This window comes from Anoplophora glabripennis, unplaced genomic scaffold (assembly GCF_000390285.2).
Source record: "Anoplophora glabripennis isolate ALB-LARVAE unplaced genomic scaffold, Agla_2.0 scaffold11, whole genome shotgun sequence".
Lineage (NCBI taxonomy): Eukaryota > Metazoa > Arthropoda > Insecta > Coleoptera > Cerambycidae > Anoplophora > Anoplophora glabripennis.
In genome coordinates, this window is record NW_019416496.1 from 269,186 (window position 1) to 283,761 (window position 14,576).

Below are 14,576 nucleotides of genomic sequence, written 5' to 3' on the forward strand. Positions count from 1 at the left end.
TTTATTAGACACGTAATCATAAACGATTAGCATAACTTCATTAATGAAACACTTAAATCACTCTCCACGTGGCGTAATGCGATAAGCGAACCGATTTTAATTCACGGGAATATCATACCTTCTAGTCTTTGTAACAAGAGTATACGTAGCATAATATTACATAAAACAGTCTATATTTTTTTTTAATGATCAATGAGATCGATGTTTTTATACATCTCAATACATTTTTTGCATTGTCTGTAATATTAGTCATTATTAAAAATGATAAAATAATGAATATTATGCAACCAGTAATACACCAATGTCGAATTATTAGTCATCTAATTAAGTTCATACATTGACAGGAAATAATATATACAGATGCAATTTACAATTATTGCCCCATAAAAAAATTATTGGAAAAAGTATAATTATTGTACGAAAAAAGTGTGTCTGAATTTAGGGTTAAGTTTAATAGAAAGGTACCATTGATCTAATAGCACAACTGGATGGTACTTCGGCATGAACACAAATATTCAACAAGCACATCAAAAATGACCAGAATGTAATAAAATATTCCTGATATACATAATACAATATTTTGCAAGGAAAGATGAGTGAATACCTTTTTACTGCTTGCCTTTCTAGCAACACATTTGTCAATACTCTTTTAGAGTGACGTCACAGATTTAGGCAACCCGAAACAAATGGTCATAGTTGAAATTGTACAGATCGAATTTGACCTGTTTACGATTTACATAGATACTATAGAAATGAACAATTTCAAATTAACTTATTTTTACAAGGATTTAGAAGTATTTAAGAACAGTCAATACGTGTTTCGTAAAATAAATACACTAATTTGTTTAAAACGTGCAAAAAACGATAAAAAAGAATATTCTTAAATTTAAATAAAGGAAAGATTTAACATTAGCCGTGTTATCCCTAATGCGCATGCTCGGGAAGAATAGTCTCATATGCAAGTGGAGATCTTGTTGATATATCATCGCTGTCATCATTAGCGTATTTTCTCTTATTTTTTTTTAATTTTGGCATTTTCTAGTTCTACCAAGTATTTTTTATCGTTTTTCTTGGTGCTCTGCTGTGTCAGTCTGTATATCGGGTGTTTTTTTTTCTTCAAGTGGTTTATTATAGACATATAGACGTACTCTTAACCAACACCAAAATTTTCTTGAATGAAATCCTGTTGCGAGGCTACTTCGCTTACATGCAATTATATTTGATGCGCATGTTCAGTAACATTGATATAATTTTAATTTATTAATTACTATAAAAGTCTATATTGTTTATAAATTTAAAAATATAAATTCTATAATTCTCTTACTTTGTCACTTGGAGTTTGAAACTTCTTAAATATTTCTAATATTGCTCTATTTTCGCGACATTTAAGGTCATTACTCATCACAAAGAAGACATTTTTTTGGCACTTATGTCCAAAATAAGGTAATCAATCGATCTAGTAAAAATACTGGGAATTCTTCATGACAATGTGCACTGTGTGGTTGTCTATTATTTGGTGTATGTGACGTCACTATTAAAAAGTCTATTGGAACGTCATTTCATTTCAAGCTTTTTAGTAATCACTTAGGATGCAACTGTAAATAATTATTTATTGAAAGAACAAGTTGGTTAAAAACATGAGCGAAGAGCTTTTTTTTACACGTGTCTTTCATCGTTTAGTTTTATGCTAATTTATAAAAATGAAATTTTTTAAAAATTTAAAAAATTTTCCAAAGAACCTATCAAATGAAGTCAAATATCAATACCAAAAACTTATTTTTTCCATTTTGAATATTCTTAAACTTCATTAAAATAAAGTAAAAGTAATAAAAGAAAAATCTGACATGTAATACACACTAGACCTAAAAATTTTAAAAAGTCCATCCGTTTAGTTCATGTATCCATGGTATGCTTCGACGGCAGACGGCATCAGTTACCTATCCGGAAATAAATTTGAAAATTACCAGACGGTAAACGATGACAAATACTGTTGCTTTCATTTTAAGTTCGCGGTAATACGACTGTTGCCTAGTGAATGTAGAATTTAGCGAAAAATATAGTTATTTCGTGTGAATTAAATAATCGAAACAAGAATACTGGTGATTCAGTTGCAATGCCCAGGATTTAGTTTCCATAAAAAGAAATCCGTCCATGCCTGAGTTGGCCTCCAACGAAGAGGCTCGAACAAAAGAATAAGACAAAACAAATGTTAAATAAGGCCAGGATAAAAATAAGAATATCAGAGAAACGCGAAAAACACAAAAACAAAACTACAACATAACCTCACTGTTGTTCTCTTACTTTTGAAAATGATATTTGTAAGTTTTAGTTTATACGTTGTCCTCACTTGCGTGTACCCAGAATTAGTCGATGGTGAGGTGGTAAGGGGCACTGTAAATACAAAGGTGAGAGTCAACAAATGCTGCGAGGAAAACGAAATATATCTAGGGAAGTCCTGTACGAGGATAAACAAAACTAGCGAGCAGTGGAAGCCCTCGTTTACATCAGAAAATGGAAATACCAATTTACAAATCGAATACATGTAAGTCAATGTTATGATAATTGAACTACATACAATTTTAATGACAAAACTTTCAGGTTGGTGACGGGATCACCGGATTGTGGCCATGTGCAAACGTGGGAGATACACCAGACCCAGAACTCCACCGACCATCTACTTCTTTTACCAAACGGTGTACTGAGGCATTTTATAAAACACTTTGAGGTACCCGAAGAAGAATATTACATAACGGGTTACGAAGATGACGAGAAAATGCTTTATCAAGACTACGAACCTGGAAAATACTGCTTGGACAAGGTAAGACATAAAAACGATTTGTATGGAGTGATCTTTTTTTTTTCACCCTACTTTTTAGTCTGACGACAATTTGAAGGGCAAATATGCCAAGGTCTGCAGCCCCGACATCCTAAAAGACTTGTTCACGACCGAGTTCCTAATGCACAACGTCGTTAATCCAATAACGCACGGCATAACGATCGTGTGCCTTCTAGTAATAGCCATTATATATTTTGTGATGCCCACCTTACGAGACTTGACGGGTAATATAATAACTACCATATGTATGTGCCTTATACTGAGCCAAACGGCGGACATGATCAGGCTGTTGACGGTCTTCAGGAGCCACACCAGCCTCTTGATTACAGGTCAGTAAAATTTAATTTTAATTAAAAAAATACTCAGAAACTCACGATTTTAAATTAATTAAATTCAAAAATGTTTTCTAAAAAATCCTATCAAATGAGAATCTAACAAGGACAAGGTAAGGTAGTCGGATTTTTGTAATTTTTGATATTTATGGTACGTGTAGTTTGGACCTTGAATAAGAATTTTCCGAAGTAGTTCGACGCAACGTTCATAAATTACCGAGATAATCGATTTTGAAGTTTTACCTGACGGCTAAATCCACTAGATGCGACACATTATTTAACTGGGAGCGTGGCCTAATTGGTAGCACGAGATCACTGGTTCGAGTCCGTCGCGTGACATTTTTTTTTTCAAAACGCACAATATGGTTTTTTATTATTTATTTCATCTCGAAAATTATGAACAAACGAAATATTATAATAGATACTTATGTATATGTAGGAATATTCTTCAAATATTTCATTAAAATGCACAATTGGTTGATAAACAATATTTATTATGAATTAACAATAAAGTTTCATAAAAAAAAACAAACGAGGTCAGGTAGAATGTTCTTTTATTTTACGCAGTGTGGCATGAGCCAGAATGGTAGTTATAAAAAAATGGGACGCAGAAATTTTTTCAGCATATAGCTTCCTTTCTTTTTCTTATCTCGAAAGTTATGAAGAAACGAAGTACATAACGAGCGTTCAAATAAAAACGTGGTCGAAGTTGGCTCTGACACATTGGACGTAGGGAGTAGCTTATAGCGACCAACTTAACCTCATTTCTCAACGAGCTGTATAGCAGCTGTCAGTTTCAATAATGTTAATGACTATATAACTTTATTTTAAAGAATAATCCTGATAACAATAACAAACAATTAAAGGAGCTGCGGAAAGTGTCCCCCTCCTTGTTATAACAATAAATTAAAGCAGCTGCTGAAAGTGTCCCCCTCCTTGTTCCAAGCACTTTTCACACCTGTTCCTCAAAGAATTAAAGACATTTTCTAAGATGCTCGGGGTATTGTTAATTTCACGAATCTTGTCTATAAGTCGAGCCTGCAGATGGTTTAAATCAGGAATAGGCAGTTCAAAAATAGTGTTTTTAAGGTAAGGCCACAAAAAAAAATCAGAAGACCACATTCTCATATTCTGTGAGTTTACGTAACCACTTAAATGAAACCAGGCTTCATCAGAAAAAAAGGTGATATTATGAAGTTCACCGTAGTTGTTTAAAAACCATTCACAAAATACAGCCCGTCGCGGAAAATCAACTTCATGAAGTTCTTGCTGACAAGTTAAACGATAGGAGAACAAACGCAAATCTTTTTTTAACACTGTGTGGCAGGTACCGACTGATACTCCCACCATTTGTGATAAAACACGTACAGAAGTTCTTGGCGCATTTTCCATTATTTGTTGGACATTTTCTTTTAATTCTTCAGTCCGCTTTTTAGGTCGGCCGCTTCCTTCTTTTCTTGTTACACTGCCCGTTTCACGAAAAACATTAACACAACGCTGAACTGCACTTTGAAAAATTTTGTACTCAACAACGCCGGGAAATTGATTTTGAAATTCTGTGAAACATTCCTCAATAGAATACTTCCATATTCCATCAATCTTGCGTCCATTTCTAAAGTAGGACTCTATGATAAACACTTTTTGTTCTTGAGAAAACACCATTTTAAACGCTTTTTAAAACGAAAATATTCAAATTGATAGCGGCAATATAGCGCTTTGACAGATGACGTTTAAGTTCATTTGCTATACGCTACGCCCTACGTCCAAATTTTCAGAACCAACTTGACCACGTTATTTGAACGCTCGTTATTATAAGAATTGTATGTAGGAATATTCTTCAAGTGTTTAATTAACATTTTGAGCTAGGTTGTATGGGTCGTCCACCGTGTTTAAAAAAACCTGCTCGGGCATAAAAAGTTTCGGTAAAGGGTAGAGAAGCATCGAAACTGTGCGATGAGAGAACAATCTTTCAAAATGTTAACGATTTGCTTCGACGTCGATATTTTGAAAACAAAATCCGCCTGTAAAAACATAATATTTACACGACATGCTAGATGCTTAAAAAATTTCTGCTTCCCATGTTTCTATGATAACTATCATTCTGGCTTATGCCACACTGCGTAAAATGTCAAATACTAAAAATAAAATAAAAAACCTACCTGACCTCGTTTGTTTTCTTTTTAAAGAAACTTTATTGTTAATTCATAATAAATATTGTTTTTCAACCAATTGTGCATTTGAAACATATACATAAGTAGTCATTAGAATATTTCGTTTGTTCTTAATTTTCGAGATGAGAAAAGAATAAAAAACCATATGGCGCGTTTTGCAAAAAAAAATGTCACGTGACGAGACTCGAACCACCAATACTTCAGAAAATTCTTATTCAAGGTCCAAACTATGTACTATAAATATCAAAAATTACAAAAATCCGACTACCTTACCTTCTCCTTGTAAGTATGCAAAAGATATGTATCCCCACTAACAAGACTGCCAACTGTTGATACTGCAGGAAACTACTATATGGAATGCTTTTTCAAATTTATTTTGAGCTATAACACTATTATTGAGAAAAATTTATGACACTTTTAAACAAATACTTCCCTTAAAAAAAATTATGTAGGTGTATTTTTTTCAAGTTAATTACTCTCCCATCAGCACAAAAAAAAATAACAGGGTTCATAGTACAAAAGTAATGAAGAATTCCCTGACTTTTCCAGGTTTTCCCTGACTTATAAAAATAAAATCCAGGTCACTTGTAGTTCATTTTTACATACTAATTGGTGTTTATGCATTAAATTTTTTCTCGACTGGACTCCATAATATTTTTTAAACCCTAAGAACCTCTTATAAAGGTTTCAAAACCACAAATAGTTTTCTCTTTCAAGAACACAGGGCCGGCTTTCACAAAATTTCCAGTTGCAAACATTAAATTCCCTGACTTTCATGAATATTTTTAAAATTCCCTGACTATTCCCTGTTTTTTATGAAGAATAACGAATTCCCTGACTTTTCCCGGTATTCCCGGTTTTCCCGGCCGCTACGAACCCTGAATAAGAAAATTAGCTAAATTCACATAAAATATTCCAGAACAACAACAAAGCGAAAACATTCTCCGATTGTATCCTGTCTATATACCAGAGCTGGGCAAAATACTTTCAAAATGTATTTAAAATACAAATTACAAACTACCAGTACGAAAGTATTTTAAAATACGTTACTTACATAATACTATTTTATACAGGGTTCGTAGCGGCCGGGAAAACCGGGAATACCGGGAAAAGTCAGGGAATTCGTTATTCTTCATAAAAAACAGGGAATAGTCAGGGAATTTTAAAAATATTCATGAAAGTCAGGGAATTTAATGTTTGCAACTGGAAATTTTGTGAAAGCCGGCCCTGTGTTCTTGAAAGAGAAAACTATTTGTGGTTTTGAAACCTTTATAAGAGGTTCTTAGGGTATAAAAAATATTATGGAGTCCAGTCGAGAAAAAATTTAATGCATAAACACCAATTAGTATGTAAAAATGAACTACAAGTGACCTGGATTTTATTTTTATAAGTCAGGGAAAACCTGGAAAAGTCAGGGAATTCTTCATTACTTTTGAACTATGAACCCTGTTATATTTAAAATACTTACTATTTGATATTTTTTTTTTGTCAAAATACTTCCAGTTCTGCTATACAGGGTGTTTCACATAAGAACCGACACAGCAGGATTTAGGAGTTAGTTCTTCGTGTTTTTGTTGAAAACGACAAAGTTTTTTGAAAACTGACAAGAGTAAGAAAAGTTTTATAATTAAATTCCCCTACAATAAAGTAGTAATTCCAGCGGGTTAAAAAATTCTGTCACATTTTGATGGTGCACCATCCCTTATCGACCCTTTAAAATGCTTGGATTGAACTCTACTTACTGTCGATTAATGCTCTTGGTATACTCACGCCTTGTACCAAATTTGTTTTTCCTAAGTTCAATTATAACCGAGATATTGATTTTTTTCGAAATTTGACACCCTATTTTCAGTCAACTTCTCAAGGGTGCAACTAAGTATAAAGGTAAGTTGTTAAATCACCATCGTTTGGGTTCCCGTACATGCCCCTGCTCTGTATCGGTTCTTATTTGAAACACCCTGTATATTCCCTCTATAATTTTAAAACGGTTTGAGATATCGATTTCAACTTTTGTACTTTCATACTGATTTTAGTATCTCCATAAGGAGAGTATAGAAAATAGTAAAATGGTTTAATATTTCACGTTTTCCCATTTTGTTCTCTATTGCAAATAGTACGCAGAAGTTCCAGTACAGTCCAAACTGATGACTGGAAGCTTCCTGTTATTAACTGACTTATCTTAGGGTGAGGCTTATCGGTTATGATGTTTTTGTGCTTTCCAATGCAAAAATATCCTGTGTGAGGACTAATGATATTCTCAGGAATATTTATTTATGTTGATGTTATTCTGGTGTGAGTCACCTATGAAATCATGCATATATTACAGATATTGGCTTGCTAATATATGCAAATCTTTTATTTATCATGGGAAAACTTTGAAGAATTTAATCAGCATAAAATGTTACAGGGTGTCTTTATAGGTACGTTGACAGGGTGATCCAAATTCAAAACTTGTGGGGGTTTTCTCGTATGTCCCAAAAAAGAAAAAAATATTTCAAATACCAGATAATATTCTATTTAAAAATATATAATGTTAGATATTTTCGAAAAAGATACAAGGTGATCCAATAAAAAGTAAATAAGAGACACCCTTCAAAAATGTCCAAATTGTCCAATCTATACCGGCAATTTTTGTATAGAAAGCAAAAAACAAGTACAAATGAACTTCAATTATTTACCTTACCAAGACCAAGAATGCATATCGAAAATTATAAAATCCACTACAATTTTTTAGGTCCCAAGTTTTAAAACACTGTACCAGCATTAGCATTTTTTTTTAAATCTAACAACTGCAGATTTTAATAAAAATTTAAAAAATTAACAATTTGTATTTTAAAGGATTTCATTCATTATTTTATTTTTTGTTTTTATTTTTTTTTCTGAAATGTTGAAAAAAGTGCAATTTCTAACATTAATTAACTTAACTAACGATTTACGTGTTTTTTTTGTACAATTATTTAATTTTTAATAATGCATTATAGTAGAACAACGTACAGCTATTAGATTTTTAATAAAAAAAAAATTGCCCACACAAAAACTAGCATCTAAAAAATCGTAATTGGCTTAGGAATTAGAATTTTGAGCTTATAGTTTCAAATATGCGCGTTTTTAAGGTCTATTTAGTAAAAATATATTTGGGCTTTATTTATTTTTAGCTTGCTATGTTAATGGCCTTTACACCAATAAATTAGGACACTCTGTATATGGTCAAAGCAAATAATTTGTAAATCTCGTTAAACTGTACACAACGGAAAAATTTATCAAAACCTTTACATGTCGACTCTTTTTAGCCTTCATCAGCTGAGACAAGAAAATATTTCTTTAAATAACAAATTTAAAGTTACAGAATTGCAATTCATTATCTTAGCCTTAGCTGGGAACCTTCAACCTGCTCTCGTCGCTCTCCAGCTTAGCTCTGTGGGGGTGAACCCACTATCAAAAACCTTAGGCACGGCCTGATGTTTATTCCGTTTCTTATTGTTAGTTCTAAGGCAATGGCGGTCCCCTGAGACATTCCATATAGACCTCAAATGTTTTGCCATTTTTCACTGACAGAATTTTCAGTGGCAATTCTGCAAAAGCGTCGCCGCAACGAATCTGATAGCGGGTCCGCCATCACAGAACTTAGCCCGGGAACAAAGATTCCTCCATCTTACTTTAAATTTTATACTTTTCAGAAACTATATGCTACGTTAGCATGCTCGGTGCCTTTTTCTGGCTGAACAGCTTGGGATATTACATATGGAAAACCTTCAGGTACTTTACACCGACACGTGAGTAGAGTTCAAGAGAATAAACGAGAATTTTTCTCTTCGTTTACAGATCCCGAAACGTTTTCTTGCGAATCACGGACGGCAAGAAATACTGTTATTACTGCGCTTACTCGTGGTCTTGCACACTTATTCTAGGAACTTTGGCAATTTTAGCGCACTTTACTATGGATTACAGCGACATCAAGTATAAGCCTATTTCACCGTACGAGGAACAAGAGGAAGTAGGTAAGTGTTAAAAGTCAAATGTTTGGTACTATCAAGGATCTAATTAGAAAATGAAAATAGGGAATTATTTCTTCAATACAGGCTAGTCAAATTGTCGAAAATATTTCGTTTTTTGCAAAAATTTTGTACAGAAAAATTCCATAGAATTGAATAATCCAGCTGAATGTTGTGGCTTCATTTTCAAATTGGTATTCAAAATTCGCAAAAAATAGTTCTTTTCATTAAAAAAAAACTGAACATTTTAGAAAAAAATGTTTTACACATAAGTTGTAGAACTTATGTAAACAAATAGACTCGTTTTACAAAAAAAACGGCTAAATATCGCATTTTTTTTAAAGGTCTGTCTTTAAAACAAAAAAAAGATTTTAAGTGTATTTTTGTAAAATTGCAAAATATATGATAATTTTTGCAAAAATTAGTTTTCGAGTTTTTCGAAAAAAAAGACATTTTTTTCAAGTTTTAATAAATGATACAGTAATGCACTTACGTGACCTATCTGTACAAATTGTGTGCGTATTGCAAAATAATTGGAAATATGCAAAAAATCTATTGAAAGTGAATTCTTTTTTCGGGTAAAAAAATGTAGATCTTTTTCTTATCATTGAAATTTAAACGGAAAGGCATTATTTCCATTTGAAATCTGACATTTTTTCACAAATTAAAAAAAAGTCCTACTCACCAACAGGAGCCGAAATTTTTATTTATTTTTTTTTTTTTCAAAACATCGCTAGGACCTCATTTATGAATATTAGGTCTGAAATTTATAAATATTGTAGTTAACCACTTTTACTTCAATATAAAAAATAGTCCGCAATGATTGACCCTCTTTTTTTACAATAAACTTAATTTTGTTAGGCCCCGTAAAGTGGTTGCGTAGGACATTTTTTTTTTTAAAGTTCGGTAAAAAATGTTAGCTCTCAAATGGCAGTAATGCCATTCCAATTAAATTTCAACGATAAGAAAAAGATCTACATTTTCCGACCTGACAAAAGTCAGTTTCGATATTTTTTAGAAAAACTCAATTTTTGTTTTAAAGATATAGAAGTTTTAAAAAAATGCGATTTTCAGCCGTTTTTTTTTGCAGTAACTAATACATTTGTTTATCAATTGACATCAGACTGGGCTCAAAATTTTTGTTATAAAAATTTCTACAACTTTGGTCTAAAACATTTTTTTCTAAAATGTTTAGTTTTCCTTTTGAATTAGAAAAAAAGACAGAATTGAGCTATCACATCACAGGAATTTCCTAACCTCAAAAAACAGGTCAAAAATAGCAAAAATTCACGAGAAAGTGCTAAGAAAAATACAACATTTTTTTTTCTTTATTCAAATGTTCGTGATCAGCTACCCCAAAAACCCACGTATACCAAATTTGGCGCGAATCTGTTATTTTTTGAAAATTTGTGATATCTGACCTTAATTGACCCGTTTTTTTTTGAGGTCAGAAAAAGAACTATGACTGCGGATTCATGTTAGGCGGGGTCTTAAAAAAAATGTTTGTATGTTTTCTACCACTTTTTCATGGATTTTTGCTATTTTTGACCTGTTTTTTGAGGTTAGGAAATACCTGTGATGTGATAGCTCAATTTTGACACTGGATTCGTCATCAGGATGCAAAAATACTACTGATAACATATGTCACATGAAAAGTACAGACAACTTTTTTTTGTGTGGCAGTGTATTTAAACGCAAGGTTAGTGATTTTAAGGCTTTCAAATGTACGCTGCCGCCAGATACAGACTTACATCGTACTTCCATAGCCTTCGCTAGGAGTCTAGGGGTTGATAGCGGGCCCGCCCGGCCCCCACAAAGCCTAGCTCGAGAACAACAAGGGACGGTCAAAGATTCCTAGCCGAGGCTAAGAAAGTGTAATAACCGTGGTACTTTAAACCCAAGTTTCATTATTCTGCGTCATACGTCTTCAGAGATAGTCACTTATTTGCGCAGGTTCGCTGGGGATGATAATATTCTTCGTGCCGGTGGCCTTCACCATCATAGTCGACATCTTTTTCTTCGCAACGACCCTGCAAACGATAAACAGGATGCACACGTACGGCAGGATACACCACAAACTCCGCCACAGGTAAGCCGAACCGTGTAAACTTCACACGACCTGAAATCGCACGATATCCTAAATCTCTTCCAGCTTCCGCATGTTCCTCCTGCTGCTGCTCGTTATGGCGCTCTGCTGGCTCTTCTTCTTGTCCTCCTTTTCCAAACTCGAGGGCCTCATCAACGGCCACATCATCGTCAACGCCCTCCTGGGGCCGCTCGTCCTCTACGTGTGCATCTTCAACCAGAAGCACGTCTCGTACCTGATACGCAAGACGTGCTGTTACACCAACTGCCCGTGCTCGTGCTGCAGGCCAGAGCCCGAGTGCGAGTGGGGCGACGAGATGACCGCCATGAACACCGAATGCAATTATTAACGGGGGGACGTCGTACGCCGTACGGGAATCTCGCTAGTTGTAGCAGTTGACAATACAAGGTAGCACGTGGGAAACAAATCTGTAGCGGCGGTAAGTCGCATAGAAATACTCAATTTTAGTGTGAACGAAGTTGTCACGGTAAGTCGCCTTTTCAGTATCGTAGATAAGTTATTTAATAGTTAAAAGGAAGATTGAAATCTATTTGCAGATGCGCAATTTTTTTGAGAAACTTTTTATATTCTTTTTGTCTTATAAGGCACGCTATTTATTTATTCGTTTTGTTAATTTTTGAAAAAAAAACAAACTTTTTAGTAAAAAGAAACGATGTAAAAGTAAACATGGAGTATATACAGGGTGTCTTGATTTTATAGGGGTAAGGGCCATTAACCCGGTAAGTAAAAAACAATTGAGGTTCAAATGTTTTTTGTTGGATAAATCCCAGGGATGAGATGATTTTTAATTAAGAAAATTTTATTTTTTTTTTATTTTTTTGCCAGAAATTAAACAATATAATTTAGAAAAGGAAAATCTAAATCTCTATTGCATAAAAATAACGAAAATATACAGGGTGATTTACAAACGGTGACCAAAAATGAAACCTCGTATTCTTTGGTGAATTTTAAAGCAACTTTCACTTACTAGTTTTTAAATTATTTAATGAAATTTAAAACATTTTTTTAAGTTTAACACCCTGTATTTTTCTAACGAAGCGTCCTAGATAATAGGCTATTGATAAAAAAAAGAGGGTACATAGGAACTACAACGTAACAGAAATTTTATTGTTTGATATGTTCAGTTGACCCTAAAAATGATAAAACCACCTACCTTTTAAAGGGGTGCGTTTTTGAGAACGAAGTAAAAAGGTGGTATTTTCAGTTATTTGAGTTTTACTCGAAAATTATGCATTTTTTCACTATAGTTGTCATCAGAAACGTTGTAGCAAATTGAATTTCCAATCAAAATGAGATCTTCTGAAGTCAAAAAAATTTATTTTTAACAAAAATATGCCCAAAAAGCGAGAAAAAAATACGAAAAATTTTTTTTTTCTTTTTGGTTTTTGGCCCACAACTTTTTTCTGAGAAGAGTAAGGTATAGGCATTGCTTCACAGAAAAAAAAATTAATGTTTTTTCTTATAAAATAAGCGTTTATAAAAGTACCTAGGATTAATAGAAACCGAGATACATTGGATCAAAGTTGGCTACTTTTTGGATTTTTGGTCAATTTTTGCCCTTTTTAATTTTGAAAAATTCTTATTTACAAAATTGAAAAATTTTTTTGTAATTGTAATTTCAAGATTTTTTAATTAAAAGTACAAAAATAATTAAAAAATTCGAAATTTTACAAGACAATTAGTTGTTTAAATAAATAAATAATAATATCCAATCACCTAGAAACTTATTTTAACTTTCACATTCACAAAAATTAATTTATTAGACAAAATAATACCAAAAGTAATAAAAATTTTATAAAAATAAGAAAAAGTATTGTTGGTTAAATTGACATATCTCGGTTGATTTTAATTGTACAAACTTCTACCGGGCACCATTTTAAAGGTCTTGAAACCAGCTTTCATTTGAAGATGGCATTACATATACTTAAATTAACTCAGAAAAAAAAGTTATGACGAAAATCGTCAAAAAAGGGCAAAAATTGTCCAAAAATCCAAAAAGTAGCCAACTTTGATCCAATGTATCTCAGTTTTTATTAGTGCTAGGTACTTTTATAAACGCTTATTTTAAAGGAAAAAACATTAACTTTTTTTCGTTTTTTGGGCATATTTTTGTTAAAAATAAATTTTTTTGACTTCAGAAGGTCTCATTTCAATTGGAAATTCAATTTGCTACAACTTTTCTGTTGACAACTATAGTGAAAAAATGCAGTTTTCGAGTAAAACTCAAAAAACTGAAAATACCACCTTTTTACTTCGTTCTCAAAAACGCACCCCTTTAAAAGGTAGCACTCCTCTGTTTTATCATTTTTTAGGGTCAATTGAACATATCAAACAATAACATTTCTGTTACGTTGTAGTTCCTATCTCAAGTACATAGTCAATAGCCTAAAAAGCTTTATACGAAAGACTACCCTTACAATTCACCAAAGAATACCAAGTTTCATTTTTGGTCACCCTTTGTGAATCATCCTGTATAATAAGGTGTTATATAAAATAATTTATTTGTCACACTTTTTTTGTTTAAATTTTTTTTAAAGGTATATAACCACATTGAAATCTAAATCAAATAATAAATAAACCTAAGGGTTTATTTATTTATTGTTAAAAAAATACACTAGAGGTTGTTTTTCAGTTTGTTGTAAATAATTCGAATTTTTAATCTGTACAAGACACAGAAAGAACTATTTTGAGTAAACCTAAAAAAAATACACATCTATCAAAATAAACACTTGGATAAAAGATTAAAGAAAATCAGTGTCTGACCGAAACTAGTTTTAACAACCGAAACCGAATTCGATTCAAAGTAGAGCAAAAAATCGTCGGCCTTTTATCAAAGGAAAATCGTGGTCATCACTTTTAGAAGCGTAAGATTTCAAATTTAAAATGAAATTAAACGTAAAATCAATACCGCTAAACCAGAGACCACCTCCAAAAAACAAGTAAACAACAGTGGCACATACAGAGGTGAAATGTAGTACGTATGTGTCATTTAAAAAACAAATTGGATTTATAATAAATGCCTTTGTTTTTCATTTTGTCCTTTGTAAGTATATAATTGTTAATCCATAATGCATAAAGAAATTATTGAATTTCTAAACCCCTTAAAACCGTACTGCACTGGATGCCTTGACAGGCAAC

At 32.6% G+C, this 14,576-nt stretch overlaps 2 protein-coding genes across 3 annotated transcripts in view; one reads left to right on the forward strand and one right to left on the reverse strand.

Annotated features, from left to right (window-relative positions):
* LOC108907965 (intron-binding protein aquarius) overlaps positions 1-14,576 on the reverse strand; it is a 94,184-nt gene that overhangs the window by 75,166 nt on the left and 4,442 nt on the right. The gene's annotated exons all lie outside the window — the stretch shown is intronic.
* LOC108907974 (probable G-protein coupled receptor Mth-like 5) lies at positions 1,969-12,363 on the forward strand. Its single transcript, XM_018711863.1, has 7 exons — positions 1,969-2,542; positions 2,599-2,818; positions 2,877-3,165; positions 9,017-9,095; positions 9,162-9,337; positions 11,285-11,420; positions 11,484-12,363. Exons 1-7 carry the CDS (start codon positions 2,310-2,312, stop codon positions 11,764-11,766), a joined length of 1,416 nt encoding a protein of 471 aa, XP_018567379.1. The 5' UTR covers positions 1,969-2,309; the 3' UTR covers positions 11,767-12,363.

Coding starts and splice junctions, on each gene's coding strand:
- LOC108907974 (XM_018711863.1), top strand. CDS start 2,310: ATGATATTTGTAAGTTTTAGTTTATACGTTGTCCTCACTTGCGTGTAC. Junction 2,543..2,598: donor AATTTACAAATCGAATACAT/GTAAGTCAATGT, acceptor CAAAACTTTCAG/GTTGGTGACGGGATCACCGG. Junction 2,819..2,876: donor GAAAATACTGCTTGGACAAG/GTAAGACATAAA, acceptor CCTACTTTTTAG/TCTGACGACAATTTGAAGGG.